This window comes from Lonchura striata, chromosome 2 (assembly GCF_046129695.1).
Source record: "Lonchura striata isolate bLonStr1 chromosome 2, bLonStr1.mat, whole genome shotgun sequence".
NCBI classification, from domain to species: domain Eukaryota; kingdom Metazoa; phylum Chordata; class Aves; order Passeriformes; family Estrildidae; genus Lonchura; species Lonchura striata.
In genome coordinates this window covers 116,563,896-116,582,231 of record NC_134604.1, presented here as the reverse complement: position 1 = coordinate 116,582,231, position 18,336 = coordinate 116,563,896, and the positions used below count along the sequence as shown (strand labels likewise).

General features: G+C 54.2%; 1 protein-coding gene across 2 annotated transcripts; it reads left to right on the top strand.

Moving 5' to 3' along the window:
• The first annotated feature begins 340 nt into the window (after positions 1-340).
• IL10RB (interleukin 10 receptor subunit beta) lies at positions 341-10,966 on the top strand. Of its 2 annotated transcripts, none has more exons than XM_021538721.3 (7): positions 341-464; positions 2,348-2,471; positions 3,723-3,892; positions 5,832-6,016; positions 7,642-7,792; positions 8,015-8,172; positions 10,049-10,966. In XM_021538721.3, the coding sequence occupies exons 1-7, from the start codon at positions 359-361 to the stop codon at positions 10,241-10,243; spliced, it is 1,089 nt and encodes a 362-aa protein (XP_021394396.3). In that variant the 5' UTR covers positions 341-358; the 3' UTR covers positions 10,244-10,966. The 2 variants fall into 2 exon arrangements, with proteins under 2 accessions (XP_021394396.3, XP_077637847.1); XM_077781721.1 differs by having other exon boundaries at positions 8,103-8,172; positions 10,049-10,151.
• The last annotated feature ends 7,370 nt before the right edge of the window (positions 10,967-18,336 follow it).

Here is an 18,336-nt window from a genome sequence, read left to right as displayed (position 1 = left end):
CGGGATGCCGGGGCTCGCTCGCCCGCCCCGCCCCGTGGGGAAGGGGAAGGGCTCGGGGTGCGGTGCCGGGGCTCCCTGCCCCGCCCCGTGGGGAAGGGTTTGGGGTGCCGGGGCTCCCTGCCCCGCCCCGTGGGGAAGGGCTCGGGGTGCCGGTGCCGGGGCTCGCTCGCCCGCCCCGCCCCGTGGGGAAGGGTTTGGGGTGCCAGGCTCCGTGCCCCGCCCCGCCCCGTGGGGAAGGGTTTGGGGTGCCAGGCTCCCTGACCCGCCCCGCCCCGTGGGGAGGCGGAAGGCGCGGGTGCGGGCGGCCCCGCCGGCGCGGCCATGGCGCGGCCGGCCCGGCGCGGCTGAGGGAGCCGCCATGGGCGCGGCGCTGCGGGCCGGGCCGTGCAGCGCGCTGCCGCTGCCGCTGCCGCTGCTGCCGTCTATGCCGCTGCTGCTGCCGCTGCTGCTGCCGCTGCTGTGCGGTGAGTCCGTGCGGGGGCACGGGGGGACGGGGGCAGGGCGGGCGGCGCTGCCCTCGGGAGCGGCGGTGAGGAGCCGAGGGCCCGGCCGTGCCCCGCGGGCGCTGCGGAGCCGGGCTCGGGCTGTGCTGGGAAACGGGGCCGGTCCTGCCGGCAGCGCGGCGCTGCAGCTCCGGGAGAGCAAAGCCGGCCGAGAGCTCCGTGCCATGCCTGCGGAGGGGACAGGAGAGAGGGAGCGGCCCCAGGCTGGGCCGGGCTGGGACAGCAGCAGCAATTTCCCCATGGAAAGGGTGCTCAGGCCCTGGCAGGGGCTGCCCAGGGAGCTTTGCAGTGCCCATCCCTGCAGGTGTCCCCTGGAGGTGGCACTGAGTGCTCTGGGCTGGGGACAAGGTGGGCATGGGGCCCAGCTGGGACTCCCTGGGCTGGGAGGGCTGGGCACAAACCTGAAACCCCAGAAGTATTTCCTCATCTCTTTGGATCCACAGTGCCCAATGAAGCAATCTACCCGGAGGCTCCTCAGGTAGGCAGCACTGTGAGGGAATAATGCCCCGGCAAGGAAATGGGATTTTTCCTGGGAAATTGCATGCCTGCCTCAGACCTCATCCGCAGAGCAGGGGCACTGCTCCAAGAGAAATGAGAGGGACTTTGGACAAGGGATGGAATGCCAGGATAAAAGGGAGTGGCTCCCACTGCCAGAGGGCAGGGCGGGATGGGAGATTGGGAATTGGGAATTGTTCCCTGGCACGGTGGGCAGGGCTGGGATGGAATTCCCAGATTCCCCTGGATCCCTGGCAGTGCCCAAGGCCAGGTTGGACACTGGGGCTGGAGCAGCCTGGGGCAGTGGGAGGTGTCCCTGCTGTGGCAGGGGTGGCCCTGGGTGGGATTTGAGGTCCCTCCCAGCCCACGCCAGTGTGGGATTTGAACTTCTGTGTTTGTGATATGCACTGTGTTGGATTTATTTTTTGGGTGCAAGGGTAACACTGTAGGACCAGAGTCTGAAACAGGTTTTGTTTAAGCCAGGTTCAGATTTGAAACTCTTGTCTGCCAGCAGGGCGTGACTGACACAGCAATTTCATTAATTTCTGCATCAGCTGGGGCACAGCTCAGGGGTGATTGTGGGCTGCTGGGGTGGCACAGGTGACCTGAAAGGTCTCTTCCAGTCCTGGTGATTCTGTGGACCACAGGCATGGAAAATGTGTTATTTCTCTTGGAGTCTGTCATCAGGTGTGAGTCCTGTGACATTTAAGTGCTGCTCTGCTCTGGCAGGGTTTGTTTGCATTGTTCATTTGTGATGCAGTAATGGGCTGGTATCTTTGCTGTTTTAGTCTCAATACCTTCAATTATGTAAGAAAAATCATAACAGTAATGGGCTTTTCATTGATTCTTTACACCAGTTTAGGGTTTCTTTGTTTCAGTTCCAAGAAAGGAGAATAACTGGGATTTTTTCCCTTGTGAATAATGCTGACTGATAATACATAATTACATTTAATTATGTGTAATTGCTCTCTTACCTTCAGAGTTGCTTCTGGTTTATCTCTGTTTATCACTCCCCACGCCCTTGTTATTCCCAGTGCTGCTGGAGCACTGCTTAAGAAAACTGGGGTTTGACAATCTCAGGGAGAGTTCATGTCCTGAGTGCTGGGCAGCGCCAGCTCAGTCATGCAGGAGAAACGTTGTTGTCACAAGCACTTACTGGAAGTCACCAGGGTGCCAGTAATTTGCTTTGTTGCATAAGGAGGCAGGAGAGGCATCAGGATTTAAATTAATTTACTTGGCCTCTGTTTTTCAATAAGCACCTAAGACAAGGCAGAGGCTGCATTTAAATTTTGGATGAGTGACAAGTGCAGGAGCAAACACTGAAATGTTGGTTCTGCTTCCTCCCACAGTTTCTGGAATGATCCCAGAGCCCCGGAACGCAAGAATTACTTCAGTCAATCTTCACAGCACCTTGCAGTGGGACGCACCAAGGTTCCCCAGAGGGAACCTCACCTACACTGTGCAGTCCAAGAGGTGGGGCCGGGCTGGGCTGGCTTTCACTCATCCCAGGCTCTGTGTGCCTGGGATTTGTGTCCTTTGCAGAGCATGGTCTGTCCCTTCATTTCAGGGACTTCGCTGTCCCAGGAGCTGTCCCTTTATTTCAGCTTCTGAGAGGCTTCTCTGAGCTGAGGGCAGAGGCATTTCCTGGGCATTCACACATTCACTCCCAGGGCAGCTTTGTCCCGTTTGTTTTGGAACCACAAACACATTCTGACATTGGGTGTTACTGGCTGTGTGTGTGGTTTTTCTCTTCTGTGATTGAAGGGACCTGGTTGTGCTGAGGGTTTGCCCTTCCCTGATGTCTCAGATGCTCCCATCCCATTCCATCCCATCCCCATCCCATCCCACTGCCCCAGGCTGCTCCAACCTGGCCTTGGGCACTGCCAGGGATCCAGGGGAATCTGGGAATTCCATCCCAGCCCTGCCCACCCTGCCAGGGAACAATTCCCAATTCCCAGTCTCCCATCCCGCCCTGCCCTCTGGCAGTGGGAGCCGTTCCCTGTGTCCCGGCACTCTCTGCCAATATAAAAATTCTCCCTTTTCTTTAGAAGCCCCTCCAGGCACTAGAAGGAACTCTAAACCTTGCCCAGAGTCTTCTCTTCATGCTTAGTTGAGAGAAGATTTTTTTCAGGATTCTGTAGCCGTGGTCCCTTGATCAGTACATTTCTGGGCAGGGTTTTGATGCAAAGCAGAAAGGATAAAATATATTAAATATCATTTATTAAATCATGTCTTGATCAAGGCCAGGGGCTGGAGCAGCCTGGCACAGTGGGAGGTGTCCCTGCCATGGCAGGGGTGGCACTGGGTGGGCTCTGAGGTCCCTCCAACCCAAACCTGCTGTGGTTCTGTTCCCTAAGCAGCTCCTGCTCACTTCCAGCCCTGTTTTTCTCTGGCTTTTCCTCGTGTGCAAATCCTGGAGACAGCTCTGGGCAGAGTCCAGTGGGACAGCAGTGCCCTGTCGTGGCACTGGCTGAGTGTCTGCTGGCTTCTCTGAACTCCTGCCTGCTGAATCCTGCGACCCGACCAGGAAATGGGCATTTTTTAGAGTTAGAATTTTAACCCCTAAGTTTATCATGGATTTATAGATGGGTGTAAAATCCCTAATGTGAATTTTACGCGCACTGGGTACATTTTTGTGTCCATTAATGCTAACTGCTCCCATTAACAGCTTTGTTAAAGCCATTTATCCGGCTGGAATGACCCATCTGTTTGTGTTCCCTGCAGCATCTACTACCTCGGGGGCAGCTTTGAGACGCTGAGGACAGAGCTGAGGCAGCCCTGGTGTGACGTGTCCTCGCTGTCGCCCTACGGCAGCTACCTGCTGCAGCTGCGGGCCGAGGCAGGGCAGCTGCACTCCCCCTGGGTCACCCTCACCTTCAAGCCCATGGATGACAGTGAGCCTTTCCCTTTTCTTCCCAAAAAATACTGCCTGCTCTGGGAGAGAAGCTGGAGGATGCAGAGTGTTTGACATTTAATGATGGTGTGCTGGTTCCTGGCTTCCTTTCCCCACCTCTGCCGAGGTCGGGATTGAAGGTTTTTCACATTCAGGCTTTGATGTTTCTTTTTTCTTGCCTGTGTTAGTCTGTGAATTCTGCAGTGTTGCACTGACAGGGTACAGAATGGCTCACTGTCTTTCTCTGCAAGGCCTTTTAAGGGTCAACTGTCCAATTAAGAAATGACACCTCAATTATTTTCACTTTTAACCCAACACCCAACCACCCGTGCCCACAATGGGACTTTTTTATCCAATTGCACAAAACCACCCAAACCCATGGAGAAGGAGGTGAAGAAGAAGGACTATCTTGTCTTAAAACTTCTATCTTGTTTCATACCTATTATTATGTTCTAAACCCTTAAACTCTGAATTTCCCACCCTGTGATATCACACACTACCATTCAAACTCCACCCCCACAATCCCAGTTCTGCCATTCCATTTTGGAAGCCCCTCCACTGCCTCAGGTCAATGCAGTGTTCTCCTGGGGGTCAGTGCTGGCAGCACAGCAAGTCTGAAATTCTCAGCAGACAGGGTTCCTACAACGTTGAACTATAAAATCTTAGTTGTAACACTGGCAGAAAGCAGAGCAGGTTCACTGTCATGGTATTGATCACCTCTTTGGAGGAGATTTTCAAACAAAGCATCATTTTCTCTTAAAATAACAAACATTTATATTTTCCAGCTAGGGAGAAGTTGTCTACAAGGAGCCAGACTTCCTGTATGTCTAAATAATTCAGTTACTTCCTTATTTATTGCTTTGCCAGACAAAAAGCTTAATTTCTATTTTTTTCTTACTTCAAAAAAACCCCACTCTCACAGAGAAAGGTTAATTTTCAGCCAAGAAATCTTGATCGCACAAGGCAGAAATAATTCAAATATTTTCATTTTTCAAGCTGCTGATAATCAAAGCCCCTCAGCAAAACACTTTTTCTAGAGGGCCTGCTCAGGACAGACAGATGTTGTGGCAGTTTGGCCCAGAAGGAGAAGTGAGTGATAGCCATGGAAATGGTCCTTCCTCTCCTGGAGTCACCACAGCTGGCTGAAGGGAACCGAGTTCATTTTGAGGTGTGGTAACGGAGCCTGCCTTGGTACCTGGTTTTTAACTGCAACAACAAAATCAATTCCCAGAGCAGTTCTGTGAGGAAAACACTGATTTTTGCCTGACCCAGGGCAAAGAAATTCCTTCCTTCTAATGCATGATTGAAAAGGTGACATTTGGGCTGTGTGAGGATGCCTGGCTGAGCCAGCTGAGGCTGAATCCTCTCCTGTCCCTCTCCTGTCCCTCTCCTGTCCCTCTCCTGTCCCTCTCCTGTCCCTCTCCTGTCCCTCTCCTGTCCCTCTCCTGTCCCTCTCCTCTCCTGTCCCTCTCCTCTCCTGTCCCTCTCCTCTCCTGTCCCTCTCCTCTCCTGTCCCTCTCCTGTCCCTCTCCTGTCCCTCTCCTGTCCCTCTCCTGTCCCTCTCCTGTCCCTCTCCTGTCCCTCTCCTGTCCCTCTCCTGTCCCTCTCCTGTCCCTCTCCTGTCCCTCTCCTGTCCCTCTCCTGTCCCTCTCCTGTCCCTCTCCTGTCCCTCTCCTGTCCCTCTCCTGTCCCTCTCCTCTCCCTCTCCTCTCCCTCTCCTCTCCCTCTCCTCTCCCTCTCCTCTCCCTCTCCTCTCCCTCTCCTCTCCCTCTCCTCTCCCTCTCCTCTCCCTCTCCTCTCCCTCTCCTCTCCCTCTCCTCTCCCTCTCCTCTCCCTCTCCTCTCCCTCTCCTCTCCCTCTCCTCTCCCTCTCCTCTCCCTCTCCTCTCCCTCTCCTCTCCCTCTCCTCTCCCTCTCCTCTCCCTCTCCTCTCCCCCCCAGCCACCATCGGCCCTCCCGAGGTGCGGCTGAAGTCGGAGTCGGGCGCGCTGCACGTGGACGTCTCGGGGCCCTTCGCGGAGCACGAGCAGGAGCGGTGGCCCCTGAGGCTCTACTACGGCTCCTGGAGCTACAGGATCCTCTACTGGAGGAAGGGCAGCAGGGAGCACCCGGCCTCTGCCTCCTGGGTATGCTGTTTCCCTGCCCTGCAGCCCTGCTTTCCCTGCAAACACTGGCCTGGGGGCTCCTGGGGGCTCAGAGCTCTGGGGCTGGCTGGGAGAGCTGGGAATGTTCAACCTGGAGAGGAGAAGCTCCAGGGAGAGCTCAGAGCCCTGCCAGGGCCTGGAGGGGCTCCAGGAGAGCTGCAGAGGGACTGGGGACAAGGATGGAGGGGCAGGAGCCAGGGAATGGCTCCCACTGCCAGAGGGCAGGGCTGGGTGGGAGATTGGGAATTGGGAATTGTTCCCTGGCAGGGTGGGCAGGGCTGGGATGGAATTCCCAGATTCCCCTGGATCCCTGGCAGTGCCCAAGGCCAGGTTGAACACTGGGGCTGGAGCAGCCTGGGACAGTGGGAGGTGTCCCTGCCATGGCAGGGGTGGCACTGGGTGGGATTTGGGGTCCCTCCAGCCCAACCCAGTCTGGGATTCTGTGATTCTAAGAGTAAAAATGGATCTCTACTAATTACAGTTAATCAAGTCTCTTCACTACAGCTGGGACTCAGAGTAAGTGCAGGAGCTGTGCAGTTACACAGCAGCATGGACAGAATTTTCTCTTTCCTTAATTATCAATAGCCCTGTGTATTTTCCCCTCTGAGTGGGACTTTGGGCTTTTTACCCCCAGAAATATCTAAATCTGGGTAAGGCTTTTGTTTACTGTGGCCACCTGCAGCTCTGCAGTTTGTATCCACTGCAGTTCCCTTTCTCCCTCTCAGGGCCAGCCTCTTCCACAGGCAGTTGGTGCTCCTGCATGTACAGTGCATGGAGAAAGATCATTAATAATATATTAATTAGAGCATTTTGGCCTCTGTTTCAGGCAAACAGGAAGCAGCAGAGCAGCAGACCCCAGTGCCAGTTAATGAGTGCTCTGTACATCAGTGCAGGTTTATGTAATGGAGTCCCCCATGTGTAATTCTGATTTTTATCTGTTGCCTGTAACAGCAAATTCATCTGCTCAGCCACCTCACAGCTCCCAGAAATATTCTCTTTATTTCTTTTTTTTTTTTTTTTGTTTTGTCTAGATGACAGCTCACAGAATCACAGAGTTGGGAAGGTTGGAAGAGCCCTCTGTGGTCATCAGTTCCAGCCATTAACCCAGCACCCCATGTTCACCACTAGCCCATGTCCCCAAGAGCCACATCTACATATTGTTTACACTGTCAGGGGTAGGGACTGCACCATTTCTCTGGGCAGTCTATTCCAGGGCTTTTTCAGTGAAATTTTTTTTCCTAATATCCAATCTAAAACTCCCCTGGCACAACCTGAGGCCTTTTCCTCTTGTGCTGTTCCTCCATCCCACTTGCTCCCTATGCAGTTAGATGTTTAGTTAGTTTGCATGTAACTGTGCTCCTAGCTGATCTCATTTGGTTGGATGACAGTTCCTGGCTGCCCCCAGATCTCATTTATCATCCCTCATTAGCCTAAAACTTCGTTAGGGCTGCTGGCAGCAGCCCAAAGGTCGGTGCTGTGGATGGTTGTACAGTGATTGTAATTCAGTACAGTTGTAATTGAAATTGCAATTCCTTGGTTGTTCCTTAGCTAATTGCAGAGCTGGGTCACTGGTCTCACACGCATTTCTGTGTTCTGTGTGTTTGCAGGTAGCTCAGGTGGACACCAGGCACAGCTCTGAGATCCTGGCCCAGCTGGAGCCATGGACAGTTTATTGTGTCCGGGTGCAGGCGCTGATTCCCGAGTGGAACAAGACAGGGCAGCTGAGCAGGGAGCTCTGTGAGCAGACCACCCACAACGGTAACCTGGGAGCTGGAGATCATGGAATCACCCTGGGAGGGACCCCAGATCCCACCCAGTGCCACCCTGCCCTGGCAGGGCCACCTCCCACTGCCCCAGGCTGCTCCAGCCCATGTCCAGCCTGGCCTTGGGCACATTCCCCTGAGACAGTGGTCATTTGAAAATAATCACTCAGAAGTGAATAATGACAGTTTTAATTGTTTTTTTCCTTGTCTCTGGCAGGTGTAACCCCTGTGTGGATAATTGTGACTGTTCTGGTGGGGTCCATGCTGGTCGTGGGCACAGCTTTCACCGTTTGTTTCTTCTCCAGTTTTTATCTGTACAGACTCTTCAAGCATGTGTTCTGCCCATCCTACATTTTCCCACAACACTTGAAAGAGGTTTGTTTCCTGACCAACATGTGAAAATTGGCCTTTCCAGCAGAGCCACTTGTTTCTTCTAGGCTCTCAGTGACCAAACATTTCGAGCTTCTTTTATTTTGCCTCCTCTCCCTGGCATCTGATCTGTAACTTGCCATCACCAGCCTTTTATGGCTGGTGAAACAGGATGGATTTGTTGATTTTGAAGTGAGAGAGTACCAGGTGTCAACTTCAGTTCCTCATTTAGCCAGTAAGCAACAGAAATCTCTGTCTCTCCTGCCTCCTTTTAGACTTAAACCAGCTCCTTTTTTCCCCTGCAGCAAAATCCTGAGTTTTAACTTCTGGAAAGTGTCTGAGGAAGGAAGCTGGGCTAGATCAGCTGTACCAGAGCAGCCTGGGCTATGGAAGGTGTCCCTGGCCATGCAGGGACAGGATGGGAAGAGCTTTGGAGTCTCATCCAACCCAAACCATTCTGGGAATCTGTGATTCTATGGAGTCTGAAAATTCCAGCTAAAAGGAGAGCAGTGGCAGCAGCCATTGCTGATGGGGACCCACTGCCCCTGTCACACAGCCAGAAGACAAAGAGGCTGCAGCAGGATCCCTTCCCAGAAACAAGGCTGTACAAAATGCTCCTGTAGCAGCCTGTGCTCTCCTGAATCCCTGCAGTTCCTCTGGGGCTTTCATTTTCACTCAGAGCTCAGCAGCCCAGGTTTGCAGCTGACTTTGGCTCCTCTTTAGGTTGCTCATCATGAGGAGTGTCAGGAATCACAGAATCCCAACTGGGTTGGGATGGGAGGGACCCCAAATCCCACCCTGCCATGGGGACACCTCCCACTGTGCCAGGCTGCTCCAGCCCCAGTGTCCAACCTGGCCTTGGGCACTGCCAGGGATCCAGGGGAATCTGGGAATTCCATCCCAGCCCTGCCCACCCTGCCAGGGAACAATTCCCAATTCCCAATCTCCCACCCAGCCCTGCCCTCTGGCAGTGGGAGCCATTCCCTGGGTCTGTCCCTCATCCCTTGTTTGCAGACCCTGGAGCTCCGAGCCAGGCAGGCAGCACCAGTTCCACACAGGACGTGCTCCAGGCTCCTTTGCTCCAGGGGTCTCTAAAGACAGGAGAGCTTTGGATCAACGGGCAGCTGTGCCTCCCTAAAATGTGCCTCTGGCCAAGGCAGTGCTTTCACCAGGGAAATGTTTCAATGGCAGGCTTGGGCCACAACATTCCCAATCCCAGTTTGGTAGAAAAGGGTCTGACAGTGAGGATGCTTGTGCTGATGTTTGTACCTGCAGTGCCCAGCACTCCTGAGAGAGCAGCCAGTTTCTCCCTCCAGGTTCAGCTCAGAACCGTTTCCTCTGAGGGCCCCAGGACGAGCAGAGGGATGGAGCAGCTCTGCTGGAAAGGCTGGGAGAGCTGGGATTGCTCAGCCTGGGGAAGGAAAGGCTCTGGGGCAACCTCAGCGTGGCCTGCCAGGGCCTGGAGGGGCTCCAGGAGAGCTGCAGAGGGACTGGGGACAAGGATGGAGGGACAGGAGCCAGGGAATGGCTCCCACTGCCAGAGGGCAGGGTACTTGACAAATCTCTCTTCCCCTACAGCCCAGATACTGTTGAATGTTTGTTCCCAATCAAAACTGTTTGGTTTTTTTTCCAAGTTTCTGTCCCAAACAAGACTCTGAGCCCTGGGGTTGTTCTTGAAAGGCACTTCCCTCTTGCACCCAAGCCTGGAACAGGATTTTAGGGAGGAAATGACACTGTTGGCCCTGTGGGACTTGTAGGGCCTGAGAAGTCCACTTGATGTGTGCAGAACAATCCCAATGTTGTTTAATAATGCCAGTGTTTCAGAGCAAACAGGATGGGACAGCTGGAGAGACCTAATCCTCACTTCCTCTTCATTTCCCAGTTTCTGAGCAAGCCTCCCAGTGCTCCACAGCCTTTCCCTCTGCTTCCACAAGAAGAGCTCCTGGTTTGTGACAAGCTGACAGTGATTTCAGAGCAACCCCAAACCCTCCGTGAAGGGAGTGGGGATGAGGCCAGCGGGACACCAGAGCTCCCTCAGGACTCTGCACAAGGAGACACCAACTCAGGAAAAGCCTAAATATCCTCCCCATTCTTCCTTGGAAAAGGAGAAGCAAACGGACTTTTGGGTTTATCTCATTGTTCTCCAGCAGGAAAAATCCATAGACAAACACGGGGTCACAGACTTTTGACAGAATAATTTTATTTTTTTAAGTACAAGAAACTTGGCTCTAAATGGGGAAATAAAAGATCCGTAACTTTTGCAACTGTTGGTTGTGGCTCCCTTAGGAGTTGTAGCAATTCTGGCACTGATTAGGACACTAAAAATGAAATGTCATATTTATACATAATACTAATTAACTTCGATGAACTATTTATTGCAAAAACGAATCAAAATATTTATAAAAGAAAATAGTATTTTGTAAGGAAAGACCTGATCTGGTTTATTTTTTTCTAATGAGAAATGATGTGTTTTTAAGGATATCCCCATTGGCATCATCTTTATATGGAATTTATTCTTCTCTGATGCAAAGTTGTGAAATTTTTAGGGTGGGGTGAACTGATGTCTGTGGGAAACTTGGGTTAAATAAGGTTCATTTTAATTATCTGCTCATTTGTATTCCTAATTTTAAAAATCCAGGGAGCTGTGACTCCCTGTTCCAAGGCCAGCCTCACCTGCACAGGTGGGTAAAGGCTGTACCCAGCCCTGGGGCAGAAGTGGGACCTTTGCACGGGCACTGACTGGGTTTGTGTCATTGCTTCAAGGTGGGAGTGAGGAATTAAATTCTGTCACCAAAAGGAACCTTCCAGGAGTGAAGTTGTGTCATCTCAGCTTGATGTGGGAATTGCAGAGTTTGGGGGTTGATGTTGGTTACCTGGTGTGTAAATGTCTCTTTTTGGGAGTGGGTGCAGGAAGAAATCAGGAATCGATTCCATCAATTTTCATCTCCCAGCTCCCCTCAGAGGAGGCTCAGGGGGATCTTCCCAGTGTCCCCAATTCCTGCCAGGAGGGGACAGCCGGGGGGTCGGGCTCTGCTCCAGGAACAGGGAGAGGAGGAGAGGGAACGGCCTCAGGCTGGGCCAGGGCAGGCTCAGCTGGGACAGCAGCAGCAATTTCCCCATGGAAAGGGTGCTCAGGCCCTGGCAGGGGCTGCCCAGGGAGCTTTGCAGTGCCCATCCCTGCAGGTGTCCCCTGGAGGTGGCACTGAGTGCTCTGGGCTGGGGACAAGGTGGGCATGGGGCCCAGCTGGGACTCCCTGGGCTGGGAGGGCTTTGCCAGCCCCAGGATTTGGGATTCTGTGGAATCTGTAACTTTGGTCATATTCTGCTTTCTTGGGGAATATGGAATTTACTGAATTGATTTTTTTCAAGGTATTTTGTTTAACCGGTGCTTTTCTGCACCTCTCCTCAGGGCTGCTCTGGAAATGCTGATCCTGTGTCTGGATCACCATGCCAAGGAACAAGCCCAGCTCCCTGTGTGTTCCCTGTCCCTCCTGCCACAGCATCAGCTTCTTTCTATATTTTATTTTCCCCCCTTTTCTCCCCTTTTATTTTGGCTTGCAGAGTGGCAAATGCCACTGCACGTGGAGCTGAGAGGGGCTGGAGATCCCTGCCCTTCCCTCAGTGCTCCTGGAGCTGCTTTCTCCTCTCCAGCAGCTGCTTGGCACAGGAGGCCAGCGAGCTCCTGGCAGCTCCAAGATGTCTCAGGCACATCCTTCTCCCTCACAGGATTTTTCATAGAGCAGCACAGAGAGAAGAAAGCGAAGACAATTTGTTTCTGCTCCTTGTTTTCCCATGTGGGATGTGTTTGGAGAATTGTTTCCCTGGGGTGTTGCTTGGTTGGATTCTGGTGAGGATTGTTTGAGCCTGGTGGCCAATCCAACCCACCTGGGACTGGGTGCTCAGAGAGGGGCACCAGTTGTGGGGGAGTTAGATATGTGAGTTAGAAAAGTAGGTTTGTGGTTTTAGTATCTCCTTTCAATAGTATATTAATGTATTTTAGCATAGTTATACTAAAGAAATCATTCAGCCTCTGAGCTGAGTCAGACATCAGCATTCCTTCCCACCGGGCTCACCTGCATTTCCAACACCAAGGCTCTGCTCAGGGCTGATAAGGCAGAGATAAGGAGAGATAAGGCTGGGCCACCTCAGGCAGCCAGGGCAGAGCAGGAGTGGCAGCTTGGGCTGCTGGGGGGGATTGGGAGTTCAGGTGGCAGCAGGACAAGTGTCTGCAAGGACATCATGGCACAGGTGCCAGAGCAGCCAGGGCTGCCCTGGATCCCTGGCAGTGCCCAGGGCCAGGTTGGACACTGGGGCAGGAGCAGCTGGCACAGTGGGAGGTGTCCCTGCCCCACAGCCTTGGACACCTCCAGGATTTGGGGGCTGCTAAAATCACCCCAGATGTGGTTTTTTCTGCTGATGTGCACTTTGGCTTGCTGCAGAAACCTTCCTGCCCACGCCCAGGAAGGCTTTGGTAGGTGAAAGGCCTCTTCCCCTGCCACAGCTTCCCTGAGAGCCCCGTGAGCCAGGCCTGGGGACGAGGGGCAGCCTCTGCCTGTCCCCACATGGGCTGTGTGCCCAAAAATTTAGAGGAGGAGCAGTCATTTAGAGGGAAGCAGCAATTGCCAGGAGAGTTCATCTTGAGCTGAGCTTCTGGACCTTACCATGACAAGTCAATAAATCAGGTGAACTTTAACCGTGTGCTGATGTCAACTGAAAGTACAGAGGGATGCTGGAGGCTGCTCACTCTGGCACAGCGTGTGTGGCAAAGCCACAAAGAAAACAGATCCCTTGAAGGCCTGGGAGTGCTTGGAAAAAGATTTCAGACCTGGAATGCAAAGTGGAACAATTAAGGAATAGGGAAGTGGGGAAAACTGAAGGAGAAGAGTCTGAGCTTGTGGTCGGTAAAACAGATTCCAGGAGAGGGCAGTGAGGGAGGGCAGACAGGAACAGGTCAGGGAATTCCAGTCATGGCAGTGGAGGGAGAAAGAGGACCCAGAGCCCAGGACCAACAGTCACCCCCAGCTCCACATTTTTGTCCCTCTCTATTTCCTGTTGGGAACTTTGGGGTCTTTTCTGCCCAGCAGGTCCCCCCCAGTCCAGAATGAGTCCAACTGAACAGCAGAGCCAGAGAGGCTTTCAGAAAAATCCATCCCAAGCTCTAGAAAAGCTTTTAAATTGATCCTTAACCAGAAACACTTGTGCTTGTACCTCATGCTTTTTTCTCCCTGATGCAGAGTCAGAAAGATCCATTATCACCTGGCAAAATGTCATTTTCTAGGATTCATCATCCTAGAAAAGTATCACTGAATAAGTGGGATGCAGAGCAAGGCTCTTCCCTTGAGATTGTGCTGCTGTGGAAAACAGGGCTGCAAAGAGCTGCTTTCCAGGCAGAGCTGTGAAAGCCCACAGGACCACCTGTGAGCAGTCTACTGGAAATGTCCCTTCCTTAGGGACTGGAGTTCCTGAAATTCATTGACACCGGGGGCATGGAATGATGATGGCATCACAAGGACAGAGAGAAGCGCCTGGGGAAGCCTGAGAGGGGAAATCCTCGCTCCAGCATCACCCATGAGCATCACCAGCCCCAGGATTCCCCACTGGAGAAAGCACCAAAGAATCTGATGAACAACTTCCAGTTTTTCCATTTTCCCATCACCTCTGCCAGCAGCCACTCAACTCTCTAATTTCCACTCCCCCCTCTCTGCTCTGGTTCTGTGGCAGTTTTTGAAACCAAGTTACAGTTCCTCAGAGAGCGCCTTGGTTTTCCCAGCTGGGCGAATGTCCTGACAAGAGGATTTGCAGTGGGTTGGATTTTCAGCCCAAAGGTGAAACCGGGGTCTGGAACTCCCCTGAACAGGGCAGAACTCACTGATCACTGAGAAATTCCAACCTGGAGAGGAGAAGCTCCAGGGAGAGCTCAGAGCCCTGCCAGGGCCTGGAGGGGCTCCAGGAGAGCTGCAGAGGGACTGGGGACAAGGATGGAGGGACAGGAGCCAGGGAATGGCTCCCACTGCCACAGGGCAGGGCTGGGTGGGAGATTGGGAATTGGGAATTGTTCCCTGGCAGGGTGGGCAGGGCTGGGATGGAATTCCCAGATTCCCCTGGATCCCTGGAAGTGTCCCAGGCCAGGTTGGACACTGGGGCTGGAGCAGCCTGGCACAGTGGGAGGGGTCCCTGCCATGGCAGGGAGGCACTGGGTGGGATTTGAGGTCCTTCCAACCCAAACCTGTCTGGGATTCCAAATATTCTCTGTGAAGATGGAAGTCACAGATGTGTTCAAAATTACATATTTTGAAGCACCACAGGCTGTATAAAGAGGTTTATATGCCAGGCTTTCCTCATTCTTCCAGCCCGGTCAATGCTACCTAGGACACTTCTGTCCTTCCAAACCTAATCCCAGGACCATCAGGGCTGGAAGAACCCTTGGGGATCATCCAGTCCCACCTCAGCACCAGCATCACCCCAAACCCTGTCCCCAGGGGCCACATGCAAACCTCTGGGACACTTCCAGAGACAGTGAGTCCAAACCTCCCTGGGCAAATCATTCCAATGCCTGACCCCAAAGAGAATCCTTGCTGCTCTTCAGCACTGCTGAGGCCTTGTGGAGAGCTGTAAGCAGACCTGGGGAGGACAAGGAACAGAGAGGAGATGTCGTCATGTGTCTGGGGAAAGAAGTCTGATGGCAGGGTAATGAGAAACTAAAAATGGGAAAGGCTTCTGAGGGCAGGGAATGAATCACCTGTGCTCCGTGTCCCTGAGGGAGCTGGAAGCAGTTACTGCAATAAAACAGAGACCAGGGAAGTTTTCTAATGCTGAAACACCAATAAACCCCCCAGGTGATATTGCTGAGGAGGGGGACATTACAAAAATCCGTTGGAAGGGGTAGATAGATCTGATCCCCCCTTGGGCTCCCTGGGGTCCTTCCTTCCTTCCTGGACCTCTGTTCCTACTCTGTTCACACAAGATGAAATGCTGTATTTGCCCTTCATGCTGTTCCAGAGCTGACATGAGAAGAAACCACCAAATTGTGTCTCCTTTGTGTGTAAGCCAACAGAAACAAACCCAGCAGAGCTCAAACTCCAGCAGGCCTCGTTTCCTCCACCACAGGAGCGGCTTGGGACACACATCAATGGCCACAGGGACACACACCATCCTCCCCTGGCTGCCTGTGCTCTGCAGATAGCACTGCTCTCCTATGGCCAGCTTCTGCTCCTTTCTTCTACCACATCGGTGAGGAAGTTGCATTCAAACTCAGCAGGAGATAAACTGCAAATATTTCCTAGGTTATGAAATGTTTCTAGCAGTGCCAGACTGGTTCAGCAGTTTCAGTTCAAAATGGTTACCCTGAGGTGTGGTTACACCAAGAAATGCCACAATCGTGTTTCCTTATCAGCTGTGGGGCAGGAGGTCACAACGCCCACAGGTCGAGTCTGGCTCAGGCTCAGCAGTGCCCTGCAACACGCTGGGCAATGCCCCCACACGCTGCTGGGGCCAAGCATTGATCCCTCCGTGCTCTGCAGCCCCGGGGCCCAAGCATTGATCCCTCCGTGCTCAGCAGCCCTGGGGCCCAAGCATTGATCCCTCCGGGCTCAGCAGCCCCGGGGGCCAAGCATTGATCCCTCCGGGCTCAGCAGCCCCGGGGGCCAAGCATTGATCCCTCCGGGCTCAGCAATCCCCTGGAGCCAAGCATTGATCCCTCCGTGCTCTGCAGCCCCGGGGGCCTGGAGCATCCCTGTGCTGTGCCCAGGAGAGGCTGAGGGAGCTGGGGCTGCTCAGCCTGGAGAGAGCCCCAGGGAGAGGGACCTGAGCCCTGCATGTCCCTGGCTGTCCCTGTCTGTCCCTGGCTATCCCTGGCTGTCCCTGTCTGTCTGTCTGTCCCTGGCTGTCCCTGTCTGTCTGTCCCTGTGTGTCCCTGTCTGCCTGTCCCTGGCTGTCCCTGTCTGTCCCTGGCTGTCTGTCCCTGTGTGTCCCTGTGTGTCCCTGGCTGTCTGTCCCTGTGTGTCCCTGTGTGTCCCTGGCTGTCTGTCCCTGTGTGTCCCTGTGTGTCCCTGTCTGTCCCTGGCTGTCTGTCCCTGTGTGTCCCTGTGTGTCCCTGTCTGTCCCAGGTGTGGCGAGGGCTGGTCCTGGCCGTTCGGGACGGACAGAGGGGACAGATGTGCAGTCAGGTCTCCGGGCACACGGTTCATTGCGGGGCCCAGCCCGGAGCAGCCCCGAGGGGTGGGGGCAGGATGAGCCAGCGAGAGGGAGCTCCACGACAGGGCCCAAGGGGGCAGAGGGCCCCGGTCTCCCAGGACGCCTCACCGAGGGGGTTTCAGAGGGGGTGCAGAATTCAACTTGGGAACAACGGGATTACGGGTACCTGACACTTGAGGGGAGGGTTACAGGTGCGGGAGGGACTATGCATTTCTGAGGGATGAGACAGAACACTTTATCTGTCCCTTGCATCTGTCTGTGGGTCAAAAAAGGGAGTTACCTTCTACCAGCTACACCGCTGGTCACCAGCTGCTTAGCAACCAAGGTCCGAAATCTCAAAGCTTGTTCTCATCTCAGTTTCACTCACAGTCTCTGTATTTTCCAAATCCTTCGCTAAGCAATCATATTTATAAGGCTTTCTCATTTCATCTTCCCAGCATCCAGGCTCTGCTCCAGGCCCAGCAATGGCCCCAGAGCCACGGGCAGGGGCTGAGCCCAGCAATTCCCTGCACAGGAGGCACAACTCCTGCCCTGGGCAGGGACTGAGCTGGAACAGAGCCCAGAGAGGGGCTGGAGGCTCCTCCCTGGGATATTCCAGAGCCACCTGGACACAGCCCTGTGCCCTGTGCTCTGGGATGGCCCTGCTGGAGCAGGGAGGTGGCACCAAGTGGCCACTTTGGTGCCACCTCCCAACCTCAGCCATCCTGGGATTCCGGGATTCTGGGACCTGAGATCAGCAGGAGTGCTCAGAGTATGTGCAGCACCCCATGACACAAGAGGCAGCAGCAGCCAGGAACATTTTTATCCAAAAGCCAGTCTGTACTCTCCCTGAGAAGCAAAGCCTGTCCTGGTTAACAGTCAGGATGTTGAGGCCACAGACCTTTGTGCCCCAGAGTTTCAAATCCTCCTCTCGGAAAACATTGGTCTGCCCACAGAGGAGTCTGTGCTTGAGGGGGTGGGAAGTGAAAGGTGAACACCTGACTTTACCTCCCCAGGCCTGCAGCTGGGCAGGCCATGGAAAAAAAAAAAAAAGAGAAGAGGAGCTCTTTAATCTTTTAATCTTGTCATCAGAACTTGTGGCTGGCAAAAGGGAGCTGAACCCAAGCCCCAGTTCAGGGGCTGTAACACACTGCATTTAATGCACACTGCAGCATTCAATGGAACATTTCAGAAATGGACAAACTGCAGCGAAAGAGAGAGTTCTCCCTCCCCAGACAATCAGAGAATCGGGGAATGGTTTGGATTGGGAGGGACCTCAAATCCCACCCAGTGCCACCCCTGCCATGGCAGGGACACCTCCCACTGTCTCAGTGTCCAGCCTGGCCTTGGGCACTGCCAGGGATCCAGGGGAATCTGGGAATTCCATCCCAGCCCTGCCCACCCTGCCAGGGAACAATTCCCAATTCCCAATCTCCCACCCAGCCCTGCCCTCTGGCAGTGGGAGCCATTCCCTGGCTCCTGTCCCTCCATCCTTGTCCCCAGTCCCTCTGCAGCTCTCCTGGAGCCCCTCCAGGCCCTGGCAGGGCTCTGAGCTCTCCCTGGAGTTTCTCCTCTCCAGGTTGAACATTCCCAGCTCTCCCAGCCTGGCTGCAGAGGGGCTCCGGCCCTGCAGCAGCCCCGTGGCCCTGGCTGGCCCGTGCCGGGTGTGCCCCGGCTGGGGCTGCGCTGTCCCTGCGTGACACCGGCCGGGGGCTGGGGCGGCACCGCGAGCTCCGGGAGGGTCCCGACATCGCCTTAGGGAACGGCGGCACAGCCCCGGCACAGCTCCGGCTGCCTCCACACAGCCCCGACCGCCCTCACAGCCCTCACACAGCTCCGACACAACCCTCACACCGCTCCGATACCGCCCTCACACCGCTCCGGCAGAGCTCCGGCTGCCTCCACACAGCCCCGACACCGGCCCCACACAGCCGTGACCGCCCTCACACCGGCCCCAGACAGCTCCGACACCGCCCTCAGAACCTTCACATCGCCCTC